Below are 22,795 nucleotides of genomic sequence, written 5' to 3'. Positions count from 1 at the left end.
TTGAAGGTGTCAACAAATTCAAATTTATTAATGATAAAATGCAAACTTAGAATATTACAATTTTATGAACCAACTGAAAATAACAAGAACATATTTGAAATTGGAGTCCTAGAAGGAGAGGGGAGAGACAATGTGGCAGAAAAACATTTGAAGAAATAAAGGCTAGAATATTTCCAAATATGATGGAAAATATCAGGCCACAGGTCCTAAAAGCTCAAAGATACCCAAGAAGGTTGAGTAGAAAAAACACCCTACACAGCCACATCATAGTCAAATTGTTGAAAACCCAATAATAAAGAAAAAAATCTTCAAAGCAGCTAGAGAAAAAATCAAGCATTTTCTATAAAGAACAACAATATCACAATGAAGGCTGAATTCTAATCAAAGCATTACATCAAGAAGACAGTGCAATGACATTTTTAAAGTGCTGAAAGAAAAAAACCCTTGCAACTTGGAATTCTACATCCAGTTAAAGTATTCTTGAAAAATGAAGAGAAAATAAAGGCATCGTTTGATCCATGGTCAAAGAAGAAATCCCAAGCAAAATGGGAACTTATTTTGAAATGAATACCTATCATATAAAAATTTGTGGATACAGTTAAAACAGAAGGAAACGTATAGCATTAAAAGCTTTCTCAGAAAAGAATAAAGATTTAAAATCAATGACTTAACATATTAACCACCTTAAAAAGCTAGAAAATGAAGAGAAAATTAAACTCAAAGTAGAAAACAAGAAGGAATAGAGTAGAAACCAATGAGTCAGCAAATAGAGAAATAATAAAGAGAATCAATAAAGCCAAAAGTTGATTCTTGGAAAAATTTAATAAGATTGACAATCTCTTGATCAAGAAATAAAGGATAGAGGCCAGCCCAGTGGCAGAGCAGTTAAGCTCGCCAGTACTCCGCTTCAGTGGCCCGGGGTTCACTGGTTCGGATCCCGGGTGCAGACCTACACACTGCTTATCAAGCCACGCTGTGGCAGGCATCCCACATATAAAGTAGAGGACGATGGGCACAGATGTTAGCTCAGGCTAATCTTCCTCCAAAAAAAAAAAAAAAAAGGAAGTAAAAGAGATATAATACAAATTACTAATTTTAAGAATTACAGAGGGGACATCACTAGAGACATTAAAATGATAAGAAAATAATCAATTGGCCACTTAATGAAATGGATAAATTCCTTGTAAGACAAAACATACCAAAACTGACCCAAGAAGAAACAGAACATCTGAATGGCTTTATAGTAGTTAAAGAAAGTGAATTTGAAATAAAAAACCTTCCCAGAAAAACTCCATGCACAGAAGACTTCACTGGTGAATTCTACGAAACATTTAAGGAAAGACAATATCAAAATGATGACATCAAATAACATCAACCATACATCATATATTTCAGAAATTAAAGAGGAGGGCTATTTACCAGTTCATTTTCTGAGGGCAGCATAATCCTGATATCAAAACCTGAGAGAGACATTACAAGAAAAGGGAATTGCAGACCAATATCCTTCATGATTCCAGGAACAAACATCACTCACAAAGTATTAACAAAACAGGGATGGCGATGTATGAAAATAATAGTATGCCATGACCAAATGTGAGTCATCCTAGGAATGTTGGTATAATATTACAAAGTTATTCAACATAAGTTGCCACATTCACAGATTAAAATAGAAAAATGACATGATAATCTTAATGGACAAAAATTATTTGACAAAATTCAATACTCATTCATGATAACACATCTCAGCACACTAGAGTAGAAAGGAGCTTCCTCAATCTGATAGAAACAGTCATGAATTACCTCCAGGTAATCATCATACTTAATGATGAAATACTGAACATGTTTCCTAGAGTTGGGAAGCAGGCTATGATGTCTGTTCTTAGTACATTTTCCCACATTTTACTGGACATTTTAAGCCAGTGCAATAAGGCAAGTAAGAGACAAAGATTATAAAGGAAGAAATAAAATGGTCTTTATGTGATCTTTACATAACTGCATAGATAAAAACTACTAAAGAGCTACAAAAATCTATAAGAACTAATAAATGAACCTAACAAAGTTATACAATATAAGGTAGGTATACCAAAATCAATTGTATTCCTATGTACTACTAAAAAAATGGAAAAGGAATTTAAAATTAATATTATTTACTATGCCATAAAAATAAAAATACTTAGAAGTAAAATCTACTTAAATCTCTACGACATTCCTGAGAGAAATTAAAGAAGTGGAGAGATAAACCATATTCATGGATTGGAAGATTCCATATTGCTAAGATATCTATTTTCCCCAAATTGATTTGTAGATTCACCATAACCCAGTCATGATCCCAGAAGGCTTTTTTGTCAAGTTGACAAGTGATTCTAAAATTAGTATCTAAATGCAAAGAACCTAGAACGGCCAAAACAATTTGGTAAAGAAGAAAACTGGTGGACAACTTACACAACCTAACTTCAAGAATTAATATAAAGCTTTAGTAATCAAGGCATGCGGTATTGGCTTTAGTATAGACGAACACATCAACGCACAAAAATAGAACCACACATAAATTGTCGATTGAGTCTTTGACAGAGGTACCAAGTTAATCCTTGGCTGAGAGGATAGTCTTTTTCACGAATGATGCTGAGACAAATGGATAACTGTTATGAGAAGAAAATGAACCTCTATCCATACTCCTCAACAAACACAGGTCTATAGATCATAGACCCAAATTAAAATTATCAGCTTTGAGAAGAAAACATAGATGAATTTTTTTTAACCTTGGAATAAGCAAAGATTTCTTAGGATACAGAAAGTACTAACCATAAACAAACGACAAATTGGATTTCAAAACTTTAAAAACTTCAGTTCATGAAAATACACCACTAAGAAAATGCATAGAAAAGCCCCAGACTGGGAGAATAAATGACAATAAGTTTCACTTTTACATAATGATGCATATAGGAAGCACAATGAAAATAATATTCCATTTATAGTATAATATATAAAATAGTTGAATTCCAGGCATAAATTTCTAATGATGAAATAAAAGGAAAAATAACTGGAAAGTTATACCTTATACTTGATTGTATAGACTATAATAAAGATGACAACACTTCCTAATTTATAAAGATATTTTAATATAAGACTAATTAATTTTTCTCAGGATATTTTAAATAACATTTTTAAATGGGATTTCCAAGCCAAGAAAACATGCCTTTGTTTTTAGTTTATTCACTATTCCTAATAGTGCATTTTTATCAGATCGGATTGGGGCAATCAGGAATTCTATAACTGGTCTTTGATTTGTTAGCGGATATTCAAACAAGCCTTCAAAAAAAGGTTAAGAATACTGGAATAAAAATTAGGCCATGAGCAGCCCCAAATAACATAACGAGAAACATAATCTTAAAAAATGTTCTGAAGATGTATGCTTTAGCTGCAGCTAAAACGCACACCCCTATTACTGTTGAAATTGCACTCTGTAACACCGGGTAGCCTAGCAGATACAATGCCTCAATTGTTTTTTGGTTTACTGAGGGCTTGGAACTGGAAACAAATGCATAGGAAATGTGTGCAGAAAAATCGAAAGAAAACCCTATACAAATGACAAGATTAATCATGGATATGGAATCAAGATTGACTTTCCAGAATGCCATGAAACCTGTGACTCCCACAATCACAGAAGCAATAGCAAAAGTCACCCACAAGGAACACAGTGGATGAGGAATTAACAATAAGGAAACGATGAACATAGCTGCTGATGCAACAACGACATTTCGAACAGTGTTTTCTAATATTGCAGTATACTGATCAAAATATATGAATGCCCGGTTATACACCATTAGGGGAATTTCACACTTTTCAGCCAGGCTTCGGAACTGGAGTAACATCATCTTCTTATTGGTTGAAGAAGAAACACCTATGGTCTGAATGAAGGCCCGAGAAGAAATGATTTCATGTGATGATGAAATATTAATATCACACTTAAAAAGTGGAAAATCCGTTAAAAAACTGGAAATACTGTTTATAAAAGTATTCTTATCATTTACATCTTGTCTGTTATTTTCCATATATTTCACATATTCTCGTAACCAAAACTCTGTAAGACTTTTATCTACATAGTTATTGTTTTCAAAATCTGCCAGACATTTTTCCAATTTTTGCCTAGCATCTTTATCCCAGTAATCAAGAGCTTCAGTAACGATAACCATAACCCTGGGGCCATAATCTGAAAAATACTCCTCTTCTACATTAAAATATGGTGTGATGTATGAATCGTCACTTGCCAAATTTCGAAGGTCTAAACCTTCCTCCACTTGGAAACACCCATATATACTACTTACGATGTACAAAATGTATATAAGCACTACAAAAAACTTGGACTCAGTGGTTGTGAGAAAAGGCCCAAAATAGTCTCTAAAGAACAAATTCATTGGATGGATTTCAGCTTCATGTTCCTCTGGGAGAGACTCAAATGGGAGACAGCAGGACTTTTTTAATGAGGAACATTTTTGGTCAGGAGTTTCTGACTTTTTCAACCAGCGTAGACAGACTACTTCTCTTTTTCCATCCAGGGCCAGAAATGCTCCAAAACAGGTGATGTTATACAAATAACAAAAGAGCAGGGTTGTTCCTGTATAGATGCAAAAGTATTGTATGGACCTGAAGGAGGTCATAATGCCTGTATAGAAAGCCAGGACGTTGGTGGTGGTGGTTATTGTAATGGACACTGCCACTTTTGAATAGACATCGGACAGCCGCTGTTTTATGCTATCCACGAGGCTGGTCTTCTGCCAGGCAGAAATCATGATAAACATGTCATCGACCCCAACACCTGTTAAAAAAGGAAACAGTATCTTCATACATATTAATAGCCATTAAAAATTAAACAGATCAAACCATTTTCTTTGCCCATCTCTTAAGGTCTTATTTATCTTGCCCAATCTGTGCTTTGGTGCTACTTTGATGCTTTCTCTGGTTGCTTCTGAATTCACAACAGAATTCATCATTCTTTCCTCTGTAATAACTCTGTGCTTTGTGCACTATTATTTGCCCATAGCACAGTATACTCTACTCCTAGTCTTCATTTAGGGTGTTTTAATGATGAGTCAGGAAACCTGGTTGCCTGGGTGTTAGTCAAAGCAGGGTTAGCAATGTATCTTTGATTCAATTAGATCACATGAGAGACAATTTTCTCCCACAAACCACTTCACACTAATGCACAAACACACTGGGCCAACATTCTCTGGCTTAAAATATAAGCTGGACTTATCTGTTCTACAGCTAGCATCTAGCTATCAACATGGTATGATTTCAGAGGCACGGTATAGTTTATAGACATACACACACACACACACACACACAAATGTAGTTTTCCTGCTAGTCTGTTTTTGATACTTGGAATGTTATCATTCAACTATCACTTGCCCAGGTTAAGGCATTATTTCATTAAAATGCAAGTACTCTTGAGATCAGAACTATGTACCAAAGTAAACCTTAAGAACCTTTTACTTATTAGTGCCTACTAGGTGATTAGTTCTTTTCCACAATGACATTTCATGACTGGTTTGGAATAAAGAGGATAGAACATTTGAGGGCTTTGAAATCATCACTGAAGACTGGAGAAGGAGGGCTATAAAGAAGAAAGGAGATTAGAAAGGACAGCATGAGCATGTTGCAAGTAAATTTCACCTCCCTCAGATTGTCTACTAGAGTTGACACTACTGTCACTCATGGACACCTTTGATTCCATGTATATCGATACAAAATCAATACTTGGAACTGAAATGCCAATCTTAAGTTCAATTTTGGGGGATCTTCTCCATGGATGACATGGGAGGGCACTGGGAATTGCAACTTTGCCTCTAATTCACATGTTCTACGGGTGTGATCAAGAGGGAAGGGTCTAGACCGAAACTTAAGTCTACGTAATGTCATGAACCGCATCCTGACACTCCCACTGCTCAGCTTTGAGGATTTCAACAGCGCTCAGCTGGACAAAAGAGAAGAATCAGAAGTGCTAAGGACAAAGAATGAACTTATTAACATTTATTAGTTGTTTAAAAACTAATTTTATTATTCATAGAACCTTGTTCAGACACTGTCCTCACACATTTCTTCCTTGAGTTGCTGAAATCACACACACACACACACACACACACACACACACACACTTGCATTCCTATGTATACACAGACTATACAAAAATGCTTTATATTAAATCAATTATATACACTTTGTACTTATTTATGGCTGTGGGGAACACTGAGTGATTAAGCGTGACTGTGTACTGGGAAGGTGTGCCCTGAAGAGCTAGGATAAACAAGCCGACATCCAGCATACAGCTCGTCCGTTATCTCCCCCAGGAAACCCAGTATTATTTCTTCCAAGTTGCTTACTTTCTCATGCTTATTGTAAACAAATTCTGAAAGTATAGGAAAATAGAAAGAAAAAATTTAAACAACTGTAATTCCACCCTTCAGGAACAATCCCTGCTAACATTTTTATGGATATTCACCCAGAATTTCCTCTATACAAACATACACATAGAACCGTATCTCTCTCAAGTATCTTGTTTCATAACCAGCATTTTCCATTTAACATTATATATCTACCTCTTTCTAAAGACTGAATATGATTCCAAGATTTTCATATGCTATGTATGAGTTGATCCATCCTACGTTGATATGGGATTAGGTTGTTTTCAATACATTCCTATTCAAAATCACACTGAAATGAACATACTTGTTCTGCTTTTTTGAGCACTTGTCCAATTATTAGATGTGGAAATTCCTAGAAATGGAATTGGTAGGTCAGAGTATTCCCCTTTTCATTTTTAAATCTTTTGATTTGTTGCAAAATTGGACTAAAACAAGGCTGTACCCATCTACAATTCTCCCCCAGAAGAATATGAGAGTGTTCATTTGCACACAACCTTCCCCAAACCTTCAATCTTGCTAATATTTATTAATCTAATAAGAAAACAAGGTGTCTCACATTTGGTTATTTTGCATCCCTTGATTAATTGAGAGGTCAAATATTTTTTCTTATAGCTTCAGTGACTTGTATTTTGGATATTTGGGGTGTATGTGTGAACTGCCTGTTCACATCCCTTATCTGTATTTTTCCATTTGAGGTATAGATTCTTCCAACTCTAAAGGCACATGATTCAATTTGATTTTCTTTTTTCTTGACCCCTCATTTTGGATCTGTAGAGCCACCTCTAGATAGTTATTTTGCTTAATCTAACATTAGCTCCTTCCCTTAACTACCCCACATCCCACATACACAATGTGTAGCCTCATGTTTTGTTTTACTCACCTAGAATAAGAAATGGTGAATTTGCAACTATGATCACAAATGGCACCCCAATGTACAACATCAGGCCAAAGCCGCTCACCACTGCCAAGGCAGCAGAAATCACTCCAAAGGCTGCAACCCACATTTTGTTGCGGATACAGTCACACCTGTAAATTTGGAGGGAAAAATCATGGAATTTGTGGTGGTAGCTTCCATACTGAAATTCCATCAATTCATAACATTCCTGACTTGGACACCAACTCAGAAGCCTCTTGGGCAATAATTCCCATACCTGTCTGCTGGAGACCTTTAACTCCCAGGCACTATCCCAGACCAACTGGAAAAAAAAAGAGGGAACAGAAAAGTTGGGAATCTATACTTTTACCAAACTATCTTGGGTGACTTACGCAGCTAGCCAAGCACTAAGCCACTAACTGGCATTTCAGAACCACAAAGATACATCAAAATACTGCAGATGGTTAATTACACTCTGATCTTCAAAGGGGTGTGAATGGAATACAACAGCAAATTACAGAGAAAGGATCCATAGCCTGTTGTCTTCTTACCCAACCCCTAACTCCGACTAGCCATAAACACAACCCTAAACAACTCCTGTATTTCAAAGCTAGTCGAATCTGTATTGTGGTTAACAAAGTATGAAAGCCGCCTCCTCAAACCTTTTCAGGATTCTCCTTTACTAGTGAAGTGGGCTCTAGAAAAGTTGCTACTAATTGCAAAAAAAAATTGAAATGTAGTTTATTTTGAATAACACAACCTATGGCTGTTTCTTTGCTGGAACAACAGAAATCGAAATATATATACGGAATTTTATAGCATGGATTCAGTATTTTACCTCCCAAACAACCACAACGTTACATTGTAAAATACCGACAACCACCTGTGGTTTTATATTTTACTCACTTGTTAACTGCCCCAAAACAAATGACTGACACCTGCCTCTAGATGTTTTTAGCAGGAGAGAGAAACTAGGTTTGGACGGAAGACTAGGAGAGTCAACTACGGAAATGGAGCCACTGATTCCAAAGCATCAAAAACATGATTCAAGACCCTCTTCAGGAAAGATCACACAAAATGAGCTCAACTTCCTTCTTATTAAAAAAATTTCTACACCATGGCTCTATTTCACTTTTTCTCAACCTGCTGGTGCTGTGAGTTAAATTCAGGGCCCCAAATCAACACACACACACACAAATTCCAGAGCAAAAGTAAATTGCTTTGTTACAACAAATTTTGATTATAATGAATACTTTCTTAAAACAACAATATTGGTCTACAGGAGTTTAAGAAAGTAACAAAGAAGAACTTTAAAATCAGAAAGATTAATGCACATAAAAGTTACATAAGACGTGTTTATTCCCAATCCCTCTTTCAAGTTTCTGGATTTCTTGGTGTAAATTTTTCAGAGGATGGGGGACTGAAGTATATTATTAGCTCTAGTGACTTTACTTGGAATAGTTGCTGTGTCGATTTTCTCTGAGTGACCTTTATTTTAATGATCAATAGACAATAGAAGGAAAGCTCTGAAAGTGGAACACTGTAGGAGTTTGGGGAATACACCTGTAGATATTCCAGTCCCCAAGAAGGACCTTGGCTTAAGCAGGTTATCAGAACGACCTAGGGGAGTCTTGGAACCTTAGATCTCCTGGAACCCACTCTGCAGATCCCGATTCTATAGGTTTGTAGTGAAGCTGCAGAGCCTACGTGTCTAAAAATTTCCTCATATGATTCCAATGCTCAGGCAGAGTTGGGCGTCACTGGCAGCAAAATGGCCAATTTTCTGAATTTTCTATTCATTTAGCAGGGAAGGGCTAATTAGACGTTAGTATACTGAGACATGCTTGGTGAGGCATCCATATCTTCCTTGAAAGGATTGACATCTATTGTAAGTAATGAACAGTTCAGTGCATTTGAGAAGGGAAAGATTTTCCAGATTTTATCAGAAACTGGTCTAATATTTGATGTAAGTTTTATCATTTCCCAAATGTCAGACAATTCTGAAATAGTCTAAGAAACTCCATATACCACTACTGGCCATAGGATGAAGTTCAATTTGGAGCATAAACTTTTGAAAGAGTCTTACTATTTTCAGTGACTCCACTGCAAGACAATAAATATGGAATCCCAAAATATGTTCAAATAAGAGCTCTGTATGAGGTAAAGGCATGCAAGCAAGGAATAATCTTCATATATAAGCGTGTGAGACAGGCAGGATGGGGATGTCTTAGGGACTGTCCAGGAGGCCTCATCTAGAACAGAGATAAGAGATTCTCAGTGATAACAGAGAAGTAGAAGTGAGCGATGTCCAAGGAACTCACGAAAGTGCTCACAGGAGAATCAGTTTTATATTCAAGCCCAGAAAAGGCATGTATTAGACCATCAGTCAGCATCCGTGGCTGAAGAATTTTCCTGCTTCCTTTCCTCTTCTCCTTGTGCATCCTCCAACCCAGGAACCAGCTTAGCAAGATGGAGAGTAGGAGGAGAAGTGATGGAAGAGGGCTGGCAAGTCCTTTGTTCTCCATTAACGGTTATCCCATGTAGCATCCCCCAGTTAAGAAATGGGGGGAAAAACCTTAGTTTCGAATCAAGTTACAACTTTTGTGTATTACATGGACATGGACATTTTAATTCTGACTGGAAGACTTTGTCTTACCTAAGAATGACCACAAAAGTCACAGGGTCTGCCCGAGTTTTCATGGGGCAGAGGAAGAACTTGCTCTACCTACAATGCTTCAAGGGAACAAAGGAAGACAAAATAAAGTTGCTTTATGTTTATACCTCATGAGTCTTGTGTGTTCAATATGTTGGTTACATAAGCATAAAAATAGTCTTCAAAGACAAATATAAACCATCTTCTAATTGCCTTCCAAACAAGATTTTCTGCTTTATTGTCCACAACTATTTGTAAAGATAAGCAAGAATTGATATAAATTTGTATCTTCAGAACCAACTATTTAGTAGGAAAGTTTTTTCAAACCATCTGTTGGTATCTTGTAGATTCTATACTAATTTAAAAAACGTCTTTATCCTACTAACTTTAACAAGACTGAATTTTCTTTTCTTTCTTCTCTCCTCCCTCCCTTCTTTCCTTTTTTCCTTCCTTCCTGTGTTTTCTAAAAAGTGTGGTCTTCCTTTCCAGAATAACAAAGTTATGAGATAGTTTATTAACTCTAAGGAGGTACCCACTGTGGTCAAGTCTCTTTACGTACTGGGGCCTCATCTTTCTTCCACCTTAAATTTAGAGAGTTAACTTTTATCATTTGTTCCCAAATCCACCTACAGATGAGAATCAACTACAGAAATTTTTGAAATATAGATTCTCAGATTTAACCCCTGGATATTCGATTCAATAGGGTAGGGCCTCAGAATATGTGGTTTCAGGGCTCTCTTTTTGACTCTGATGTGAGAATCACTGGAATAATATAATCTATAGGGTTCCTTCTACATCTAAGTTCTATTGTTTGCTGCCGTTTTTCAGATTTTAGCTTTCTGATCACAAGATCTCAAACTAACCCTAATTCCTAGGTAACGTTTTTTAAATGCTTAGCAAGGTTAACTCCACAACAGAACAATGGAGAAGCCCAAGTCAATTTAAATTAGAGCCTAATTTTTTATATACTTAAAAGTACTAGTTCAAATTTATAATAGAAATAAAGACTTATATCTTAGTTCTATCAGCATATCTGTCTCCAAATGGGACAATTAATCATAATTGGTACAATATGTAAGGCAGAAAGCCTATGCCAAATCAAACAAAACTAGCCACAATTTCTTGTTCCTATACCATTTGATTGCATACTCCTGCCAATGGGCAAAATTTTTAAAAAGTCATCAGCTTTAAAAAATAAGAGTTTAGTGCTGAACATCAGCAAAACATAGAGTAGAAAAACCTAAACTTTTATCCCCACAAGGAAACAGAAAAACAAGAAGAAATTGTCAGAACCAAGTCTGTGAACTCTGGAAAACAGCCAAAAGTTTAAAGCAACCAAGTCAGTGCTGAATCAAAAAAAAAAAAAGAAGTAAAGAAAAGGGCACCTCAAAACAGTAAGCTTTATATCAATTTGACAAGCCCTACCTCATCCCTCTCTTGCATGGTAGAGGTCTTAAAGTGGCAGTGACCATAAAGTGGCAGGTGTGTTAAAGTGGCCACAGTCTTAAAGTGGCAATAGTCTTAAAGCAGCAGCCATCTTAAACAGGCAACAGCCTGTGTTACTGGTGTGGGACTATATCTCTGTTTTTGGAGGGAGCAGAGCACCACCTTTCACAAAATAATCTATATGTCTGCTCTAACCTGTCTGGGGGCTACCTGAAAGAATGATGCAAGACACTCCTTGGTTTTGTCTCACTCAAAGCTGGAAAGCTGGAAACACCTCAAGCTGAATTAACAACCCTCACACACGTAGGGCAAAAGATTACAACCCAAACCTACAAAAGGTTGCCTAAGGCAAAACTGGGGAGCATTTCTCTGGGAATTTAGGATATGTGTACTGGAGAATTAGACAGTCACCCAGGGCAAGACGCATGCTCAGAAAAGACCTGAGAAGACCCTAAGCTTTCTCCTAGTGCCAATTCCCAGGCACAGTGTAAGCCTGGCTAAGTTTTGAAGGAGGGTCCCAGCACAGAATCATTTTGCAAAAACTGGGAGAGGTCCTGCCATCCAAGGAAATCTCTGTGAAAACATTGGCTAAACACAAGCTAAGGGACAGAGACTTCAGCAACCATATAAACAGGGAATACAGTCCTGGAAATAATAATTTAGGGAAGTCACTAATAAAATGGACTACTACAGTTTTAAACAAACAAACGAAAAAACTCAGGAAACCCTGCAGACAGGGGGAATCTGATTTTCAGTTACCATTTTATAAGAGTCAAACGTCCAGTTATCAACAACAAAAACAAAAATCACAAGGTATACAAAAAAACATGAGAGTATGGCTAAGGAAAGGAACAAGATAAATTGACAGAAATCACCCTTGAGGAAAGCCAGAGATAGGGCCTATTAGACAAAGAGTATAAAACACTGTCTTACATATGCCCAAAGAGCTAAAGGAGAGCTCTGACGAGGAAGTAAGGCAAACAAAATAAATAAATGATAATATAAATAGCGAAATTTTTAAAAGGGACCAAATAGAAATTCCAGAGCTGAAAAGCACAATAATTGAAATGAAAAAAGAAAAGAAACACTAGAGGTATTCAACAGCACATTTAGCAGGCAGAAGAAAGAATCAGCAAACTTGAAGCCAGGACAATTTAAATTATTGAGTCTGACTGGCAGAAAGAAAAAAAATGAAGAAAAATGAAAAGAACCTGAGAGATCTGTGGGACACCAGTAAACAGACCAATATACACATTATAGGAGTCTCAGAAGAAAAAGAGAGAGAAAAAGGGGCAGGAAGAATATTTGAAAAAACAATTGCTAAAAACTTCCCAAATTTAACAGAAGACATGAAGCTACAAACCCAAGAAGCTTAACGAAGTCCAAGGAGGATAAACTCAAAAAGACCCACACTGAGACACATTATAATCAAACTGCGGAAAGAGAAAGAGAAAGAAAGCGTCTTGGGAGCCACAAGAGAGATGCAACTCACCACAAACAAGGGATCCTTAATAACTGTAAAGGCTTATTTCTCATCAGAAACCATGGAAGCCAAGGGACAGTGAAATGATAAAGTGTTAAAAGAGAAAACAAACCCATCAAGTGAAAATTCTGTATCCAGAAAAACTTTCCCTCAGAAATGAAAGAGAAATTAAGACATTCCCAGACAAACAAGAGCTAAAGGAATTTGTTACCACTAGATCTGCCCTATAATAAATGCTAAAGGGAATACTTTGGGCTGAATTGAGAGAACAATAAAAAGTAACTCTAAGTCATATGAAGAAACACAGATTTTCAGTAAAGGTAAAAACATGGGCAAATATAAAAGTGAGTATTATTGCATTTTTGGTTGGTAACTCTACATTTTATTTCCTACAGAACTTAAAAGACACATACATAAAAATAATTATAAATCTATGTTATAGGGCATTCAGTGCATAAAAATGTAATTTGTGACAACAACATAAGCAGGGGAGGACAGAGATGTATAGAAGCAGCATATTTATAGGTTGTTGAAGTTGTTAGTATCAATTTAATACAGATTGTTTTCAATTTAGGATGTTACATGAATCTCCATGGTAACCACCAAAAAAAATCTTTAAAAATCATCACAAAAGGAAATGAGAAGAATCAAAACAGCTCGCTAGAAACATAGAAACTAAACATAAAAGAAGGCATAATGGATGAAATGAGAGACAAAAATCTATAAGATATACAGAATACAAATAGCAAAACAGCAGAAGTAAGTCTTTCCTTGTCAATAATTATTTTAAGTGTAAATGGATCAAACTCCCCAATCAAAAGGCAGAGACTGGCAGAATAGATAAAACAGCATGATTCAACTATACGCTATCTAAAAGAGACTCACTTTAGGTACAAAGACACAAATAGGCTGAAAGTTAAAGGATGGAAAAGATATTCCACACAAATAGTAACAAAAAGAGAGCAGGGGTGGCTATACTGATATCAGACAAAATAGATTTTATTTCAAAAACTGTTAAAAAAGACAAATTGATAAAAGGTCAATTCATCAAGAAGATACATCAACCATAAACATATACATAGCCCACAACAGAGACCCAAAATACATGAAACAAATATTGACAGAATTGTAGAGAGAAATAGATAGCTTTACAATAATAGAAAATTGAAAACACCATTTTCAATAATTGATAAAAAATCTAGGCAGATAATCTATAAGGAAATAGAGGAAATGAACAGCACTGTAAACCAATTAGACCCCACAGAGATAGAAAGAACACTCAACCTAAACAACAGCAGAATATACATTATTTTCAAGTGCACATGGAACATTCGCTGTGATAGACCATATGTTAGGTCACAAAACAAGTCTGAAAATTTAAAAAGACTGAAATTACACAAAGTATCTTTTCAACCAATGATGGGATGAAGCTACAAATCAATGATAGAGGAAGAATTAGAAAATTCACAAATATATGGAAATTAAACACCATACTGTTAAACAACCAATGGGTCAAAGAAGAAATCACAATGGAAATTAGAAAATACTTAGTGACAAATGAAAACAAACACACAACATACCATAATTTATGGGATGGAGTGACACTAGTGCTCAGAGGTAAATTTACAGCTACATCAAAAAATAAAAAAGATCTCAAATCACTTTGTGGAACTAGAAAGAGAGCTAACACAAAGCTAACAAAAGGAAGGAAATAATAACGATTAGAACAGAGATAAATAAAATTGAGAATAGAAAAACAATACAAAAAACAAAACCAAAAGTTGCTTATTTAAAAAGATCACCAAATTGACAAACCTTTATCTAGAGTGACAAAGAAAAAAACAAGCCAATACAAATAACTAAATCAGATACAAAAGTACAGAAATAGAAAGGATTATAAGAGAATGCTATAAACAACTCATGCCAACAAATTGGATAACATAGATGAAACGCACAAATTCCTAGAAACACACCAATGACCTAAACTGACTCAAGATGAAATAGAAAATCTCAAGAGAGACGTAACAAGTAAAAAGATTGAATCAGTAATCAAAAACCTCCCAACAAAGAAAAGTCTGGGACCAAATGGTTTCACTGGTGAATTTTACCAAACATGTAAAGAAGAATTAACACCAATTCTTCTTAAACCCTTTCAAAAAATTGAAAAGGAGGAAACACTACCTACCTTATTCTATGAAGCCAGCATTACACTGATACCAATGCCAGGCAAAGACATCACAAGAAAACTACAGATAAATATCTCCTAAGAATATAGATGCAAAGTCCTCAATAAAATTCTAGCAAATCCGATTCAATAAGACATTAAAAGGATTATACACCACAACAAAGTGGGATTTATCCCAGGAACGCAAGAGTGGTTCAACATGGGAAAACCAATCAATGTAATACACCACACTACTAGAACATAGGATGAAAACCACATGATCATATCAATAGATGCAGAAAAGGCATTTGACAAAACCTAACACCCTTTCATGATAAAAAACACTCAAAAACAAGGAACAGAAAGGAACTTCCTAAAAAACGATAATGGCATTTATTAAAAACTGCACAGCTAACATCATACTCAATAGTGAAAGACTGAAAGCTTTCCCCCCAAGATCAGGAACAAGATAAAGAGGCTTACTTTTACCAAAGATATTCAACTTTGTACTGGAGGTGCTAGCCAGAGCAATTAGACAAGAAACAGAAATAGAAGGAATCCAAATTGGAAAGGAAGAAGTGTAACTATCCCTTTTCACAGGTTACATGATCTCATATATGAAAATTCCAAAGAATCTACAAAAAAACCCCCTAGAGTTAATAAACAAATTCAGCAAAGCTGCAGGATGCAAGATCAACACACAAAAATTAGTTGTGTTTCTATTCATGTGAAATGAACAATCCCAAAAGGACATTAAGAAAGCAATTCCACATAAATAGTGTCTAAAAGAATAAGACACTTAAGAACAAATTTAATCAAGGAGATAAAAGACTTGTACACTGAAAACTAAAAAACACTGGTGAAAGAAAGTAAAGAAGACCTAAATTGATGGAAAGACATCCTTAGTTTACGGAAAGGGAGACTTAATATTGTTAGTATATCAATCTCACCTAAAGCAATCTACAGATTCAACACAATCTCTACCAAAATTTCAATGGCCTTTTTTTTCAGAAGTGGAAAAGTCAACCCCCAAATTCATATGGAACTGCAAGAAGCCCTGGACATCCAAAATGATCTTGAAGAAGAAAAAGTTGGAGAACTGAGATTTCCAGATTTCAAAACTTATAACAAAGCTAGAGTAATCAAAACAGTATGGTACTGGCATATTGATAGATACATAGACCAAAGAAATAGAATTGAGAGTCCAGAAATAAACCCATACATCTACAGCCAATTGATTTTTGACAAGGATGCCAAGTCCAATCAACTGGAAAAGAATGATCTCTTCAACAAATAGTACTTGGACAACTGGATTTCCACACGTACAAGAATGAAGTTGGACCCCTACTTGACACCATGTACAAAAATAAACTAAAAATTGATCACCAACTTAAATATAAGAGGTTAAACCATAAAACTCTTGGAAGGAAACATAGGGTAAATGTTCATGACCTTAGATTTGTTAATGGATTCTTAGATACAACACCAAAAGCACAAGGAGCAAAACAAAAAATAAACTGGATTACATCAAAATTAAAAACTTTTGTGCACTGAAAGACATTATCAAGATAGTGAAGAGATAATCTACAGAGTGAGAGAAAATATTTGCAAATCATACATCTTATAGGAGTTTAGTATCTAACATCTGTAAAGCACTCATCAACAACCAAAAGACAAACAAACCAATTAAAGAATGGGCAAAGGACTTGAATAGACATTTCTCCAAAGAAGATATACACACAAAAAGCCAATAAACACATGAAAAGATAGTTAAATCACTAGTAATTAGGGAAACGTAAATCAAAACCACAATGAGATACCACTTTGCAACTACTAAGATGGCTATAATCAATAAAACAGAAAGTAAGATGTGTTGGTGATGATGTGGAGAAATTGGATCCCTTTTACACTGCTGATGGGCTGTAAAATGGAGCAGCCTCTGTGGAAAACAGTTTGCTGGTTCTTCAAAAAGCTAAACATAGAATTATCATACAACCCACCAATTCCACTCCTAAGTATATACTGAAAACAAGGACTCAAACAGATATCTGTACACCAATGTTCATCATAGCATTATTCACAATAGCCAAAAGGTAGAAACATTCCAAGTGTCCATCAACAGATAAGCAGATAAACAAAATGTGGTATATCCATACAATGGAATATTATTTGGCCTTAAAAAGGAACAATGTTCTGATACAGCTACAACATGGATGAAACTTAAAACATCCTGGGTGAAATAAGCCAGTCACAAAAGGGCAAACATTCTATGATTCCACTTACATGAAATCTCTAGAACAGGAAAATTCATAGAGACAGAAAGTAGATTAAAGGTTAAAACCAGGACTCGGGGAGGCAATGGGGAATTAGTGCTTAATGGTTACAGAGTGACCCCATCTGTTTGGGGTGACAGAAAATATTTGGAAACAAGACAGCTGTGATGGTTACACAACAGCGTGAATGTAAGTAACGCCATTGATTGTACACTTAAAAACGGTTAAAATGGCATATTTTGTTATATATATTTTACCACTATAAAATACTTTTTAAAAAGTAAGAGTTTAAAAAACTAATAAAAGTGTTTTACCTGTAGCATGATATGACTGCAAATAATATGATTAGAAGGTATGCCAAGTGAAACAAAGGGATCACTGTCATAGAAGTTGCCTCAAATTCCAGTTGTCTAGAAAGTGACGTAAAGTAGACCACCTGCCACAAAAACACACTCAGGTAAATAACTTTTAGTTCCAATATTCGTGTGTGAGTTACAAACACTATCGAAACACTATAGCTTATTGATTGAAACATGTTAAAATTCAAAGATCAAAATATGTGCATTATGATTTTAGAATAAAGAAGATAGAGATTTCCATCTTCCCACAAATCTACGGCATGCTTTCCAAAGTTTCTTTCAAAAATCCAAAGTTTAAAACTGGACATACAAAATCTATATTTCATATAAAACTGTGAACTCATTAATGGCTGTAGAAATTGTGCCTCTTTCTAAATTTTTATTAGGTTATCTTTTACTATTTTAATTGCATAAATATCATTTCAGAAAGGCCTGAAAAGGCTTTTTCCAGTAGGATGTCTCACTTTCACCAGGCTTATTCAGAAGTATTAGCAGATTTGCTGGTCCAACAATTACTAACAGCTAACATGTGCCCAGCGCTACGCAATAACTTAGTTGAAAAATGCTGAGCTATTTAGCTTTTTCAACACCACCATGGAACTTTTGCTTAAAAGTTTGTTTTTTGATTCCAATGAACTCCAAGCAAGTTTTAGGGGGCTCCCAGAAACAGCAAAGACTTTAGCTAAAAGAAAGAAAAAGTAATCTGACTAGAAAACCAAACCCCAAAACTAAACCAGAAGAACAATGTCTGCACTGAACAGACCGACTTTGAGGATGTAGGATTTGTGTCTTCCACCAGAATGTTACCAAGGATTTAAGATTTGTGGCATCCTTCCACGTGTTCGTTCAAGAAAGCTGGATTAAGTACCAAATACAGTGCAGCACACCCAGCTTCAAGACAGGGACTCCATCAAAGTCAGGGAGCGCTATGGTGATGGAACTCGGACCAAGTCTTTACTTATCCCTCCCACTTTCTCCTGGCCACCCTGTAAATCCCAGCGCCAGGTACCTGAATCTTCTTCAAGGCCAGACTCTTTTGCATTTTGCTAAATTCGTTCAGGAAATGGATCAGCCACAACTTGCTATGCTCGTTGTCCTCTCTGACCTCGGTCTCCAGGAAATACAGCAGCCGCATGGCTTTGGTCTCCAGGAGGAACTGGTTCGTTCCTATCTTCTCGCCTAAGACGACTCCGCCAAGGAGGTTGGCCAGGTAGAGGGGTTGGCCGGCTTGGGTGGAGATGGGGAAGGTGATGTTTTTCAGGTTGAGGTTATTGTTCGCCTGCCAGACGGCCAGAAGCGGGTTGGAGGGCACGCAGCGGCCCTGGTCCATAGCGCACACCTCATCGTAGTGGATCTCGGTTCCGTTTTCTTGTGTCACATACAAAGCCCGCACCGCCTCGTCCAATTTACTAATTTCTGATAAGGTTTCTTGTTCCAGCAGCGAGGCAGTGTTGGAGACCACTAGAACGGACGCGAAATTGACGTCGACGCTCTTCCTGGAGGCGGAGAAACGGTGAGAGTCGTTGATGGTGAAATGTGCTTGCACGAAGCGCCGCTCGGCTTTGGCCGGGCTCCCGATCGGGGTGTACTGCTCCTCGAGGTCTTCTTCTTCGTCCTTGGGCAGGTAGACGAAGCCAGTGCCGAGGGCGGCCGTCAGCACCATCGGCGCCAGAAGGAAGATCCAGGGGTGCGAGCCCACCATCCATCCCAGCCATGCGAAGGCGCGGGAGAGCGGCGCCTCCAGGCAGTCAGTGTGGCAGCGGGACCTCTCGGGCAACTGATTTCCCGACTGTGACTCGGACAGAGGGGGATCCCCCCTCGCCGACGCCGGGCGTGGCTGTGACTCCTGCTCCGACGCCGCTGGTGGCTCTGAGCTCTGCCCTGAAGCCCAGCCAAGCTCGGGTTTCTGTCCCTGACTTGACTCCAAAAGCCGCTCCGACTCCTGCCTTGAGGACGCGGGCGGCTCCGACTCCGGCCCTGTCCCCGGATCCCACTGGCTCCGAGGGTCTGGCCCAGGCCCCCCCTCCGGCTCCCGCTTCTCCGACGCTGACTCTGCCTCCTGCTTCCCCTCTGGCTCCGCCTCTGGCGCAACCTTAGAGGAACTAAGGCTCATTTCCGGGAAGGAAAGGCAACGTTCTCAAGCAGGGCCGCAGATTAGGAAGTGGCTACTGGGCAGGGCGCCCATCTCCGCCCCACCCGACGGTTTCCTGGAGAAATTCTAAGGAAGTCTGTTTGAGGTCAGGCTGCTCGCGCCCCGGATGCTGGAGGCTTCGTTGACGAGCACGTGGTTTGACCCGTAGCTCCAACCAGCCCCAAATTTCTCTGTGGCGTGCCTATCCCCTTGGAGTTAAGTTACTACGAGAAATAACTCTTAAAGACGAAGAAAATGCATGCCTGTCCTCCACGACTCAGTATTGGGAGAATTTGGCTCGTTCTCAGTGACACACACACACAAATGGCACAGATGTTACATGCATTGTAAGTAGCAGCTTTTAGTTTCTGGAGCTCGTCCAGTAACACTGTTCTCAGGGAAGTCTTCTCTGAGCCTGGTACACCTAATTCAGTTATTTTTGTTCTCTAACTACAAACGTAATATGTTCATACATTCTCCTTGTAAAAAGATAGGAGTAATTATATAAAATGAAAAGTGAAAAAAAACCCAACGTAAAACTCAACCCTAAACCTTCCTTCTATCCCACTCCTCTTCTTAAAGGAATTGTTTTTTTCTTTGTTTAAAAGAAAAAAGTGTTTGTTCTTACAAACCCTTTCCTATGCATTTACAGGCATATCACAATATATGCAAATATATCTTTTTTATAAATATTATTGTATTAGTGTATCAAAGTTACATTTTTCACCTAATACATCCAAGGATCATAACATGTTAGTGCATATAAATTTATCTTATTTGACCTGCTCTATAATTTTCCAATGTATGGGTGAAACATTAATTAGCTGTAATACCATTGATAGATCTGTGGGTTGTTGAGAGTCTCTTGGTGTTGTAAACAGTACTAAGTGAATGAATGTCCTCAATTCAGAGCACAAGAACTCTATCTGCAAGATAAGTTTTTAGAAGTGGATTTACTAGGCCAAAGGATGTGCCCTTTTAAATTTCTAGAGGTACTGATAAATTCATATCTGTAGAAGTTGGTTCATTTATACCCTGTTAAGTAGCATATGAGGCTCTGGTTTGCCACAGCCTATCCCTGAATGTCAGGAAACTGGTTTGTGCCTGCCACTGATCTTTTATTTTGGTTTTATTTTTAATTTATTACTTAGAATCATCATATTTTCTCTCTGGGTGAACAGTCATCTTACATCTTTCGGGATGTTGGGATTTTCTTCTTGCTTTATAGGAACCATTCGTATATTAAGGAAATGATTACTTTTTCCTGTGCTTTGAGTACATCCCTCACCATTTTGCTGGTTGCCATGGCTTATGTTTATAGTTGAATTAACTGATGCTTTTCTTTTATGAGTTCTGGATTTTGTGTTGCAATAGACAGACTTTTCCCTTTCAGTGATTATAATTATCTACTTGTTAAAACATTTAAATATTGATCAGTCTGGAAGTTAGTGTAATCTAAGAGGTTCAGAATCAATGACATTGAGTGCTTGCTGTCAACCAAAACTGTGTTTTTCCATAATATGCAATTGCAATTGAAACATGACTGTCCAGTCAAGGACTACATTTTCTAGTCCCTTTGACTTATATGTGTGGCCAGGTGACCAATAATCAACTACAGAATGTAAGTGAAAGTGATATGTGTCACCTTCAGGCCAAGACCTTTAAGAAGTTCTCTGTCCCATCCGCCATCTAGCCACAGGCAGCCAAGGAGCCCATTTGAATTGTGGTGTGGTAAGCTGGCAGGAACTTGGGTCCCTGAGTTACCATGGACAAGAGAGCTACTCACTGACCAGGAGGATCCACAGTGACTGTTACATGAGTGAGAAATATACTTCTGTTGTGATAAGCCACTAAAAGGTTGAGACATTTATTGAAAGGGCTAATACAACTTTACCAATGAAGAATGCAATGGAGAGATAGCTGTCCCTAACCACTCCTGTCTGAGCCCCCTTCATTTTACTCAGTGAGCACTCTGCCCACTGCCAGTGAAAGAGAAGCATTAGTTACATAGCAGTTGTAAGGGATCTGGAAGGGAGGTGGTGTATCAGTGGGTGACTTTCAGAGTTAACCACGTGTTATAGTGGGAATTCTATTCAGTGTACTTGTGTCACCCACATCACTAGGCCAGACGTGGCAGAAACTGAAAGTAAAAAGCAGTAGTCTAGCAAACCAATCCAGGCTTATTTTAATTCAACTATTAACAATAATACTTCATTGAAAATGAGACATCCCGGACAAATTTAAATTAGGTGGTATACCAGGACAACCGTAGAAAACCAGTTAGGGCTGCGGGAGACAAGAGTTAACAACTGCATAGGAAACTTATCAGTGACCTATACTCAGCCAAATAGGCTTTGTTTGTAAGTCTGACTGTATAGCCAAAGGCTACATGTGAGGACTACATGAAGAAGGAGCAAGATGAGCTAATAAAATGCTAAAGGAAGTGAACAACAAATATTTGGTGATTAAGCTGAGGTTGAATTAAAAAATGTTCAAGCATTACAGTATGCACTTTTCCCTCTTAGCTGTCCAAAATCAGCCGGATTTTACAAATGCTTGATTTTATGAAGAACTACTTTGAAAATCAATCTAGTGCCCTACAGCCGTACTGAACCGTTTGTGAATGAGTGCTGTATTTGTTTTTGTTGCACTTTGTTCAAAATCAGTTGTGAATCTTTAATCAAAGCATTCAATGAAGGGAGCACCATAGAAACTTAAAGTTTTGAAGCCTTGGTAGTAAATTGGAATTATTGAAAACAAAGTTTATAAATAGAAAACATTGAAATTGTCACTACAAAAGTGAGGAAGGAAATGAATAAATCAAACAAGGAGAGCTCAGTGTACCTGATTTAATTTTGAAATTTTATAATTATACTTTTTAATTTTTTACCTTGTGAGAAGAATTTTTTGATGAGCTTTCATTTGGGGGATAAATTTATGTTGTGTAATGAATGGAATGAAATTGAAAAGGCCTATTATTCTGCAACATC

At 37.1% G+C, this 22,795-nt stretch overlaps 1 protein-coding gene across 1 annotated transcript; it reads right to left on the bottom strand.

The window, feature by feature from the left end:
- On the bottom strand, nucleotides 1–22,518 carry PTCHD3 (patched domain containing 3). Its single transcript, XM_023631947.2, has 4 exons — nucleotides 18,684–22,518; nucleotides 17,630–17,751; nucleotides 7,303–7,448; nucleotides 1–4,816 (listed from the first exon to the last, which is right to left on the bottom strand). Exons 1-4 carry the CDS (start codon nucleotides 19,785–19,787, stop codon nucleotides 3,312–3,314), a joined length of 2,877 nt encoding a protein of 958 aa, XP_023487715.2. The 5' UTR covers nucleotides 19,788–22,518; the 3' UTR covers nucleotides 1–3,311.
- Nucleotides 22,519–22,795: the final 277 nt, after the last annotated feature.

The sequence above is a fragment of the Equus caballus genome, chromosome 29 (assembly GCF_041296265.1).
Source record: "Equus caballus isolate H_3958 breed thoroughbred chromosome 29, TB-T2T, whole genome shotgun sequence".
NCBI classification, from domain to species: Eukaryota; Metazoa; Chordata; class Mammalia; order Perissodactyla; family Equidae; genus Equus; species Equus caballus.
This window is presented reverse-complemented; position numbering and strand designations above follow the sequence as displayed.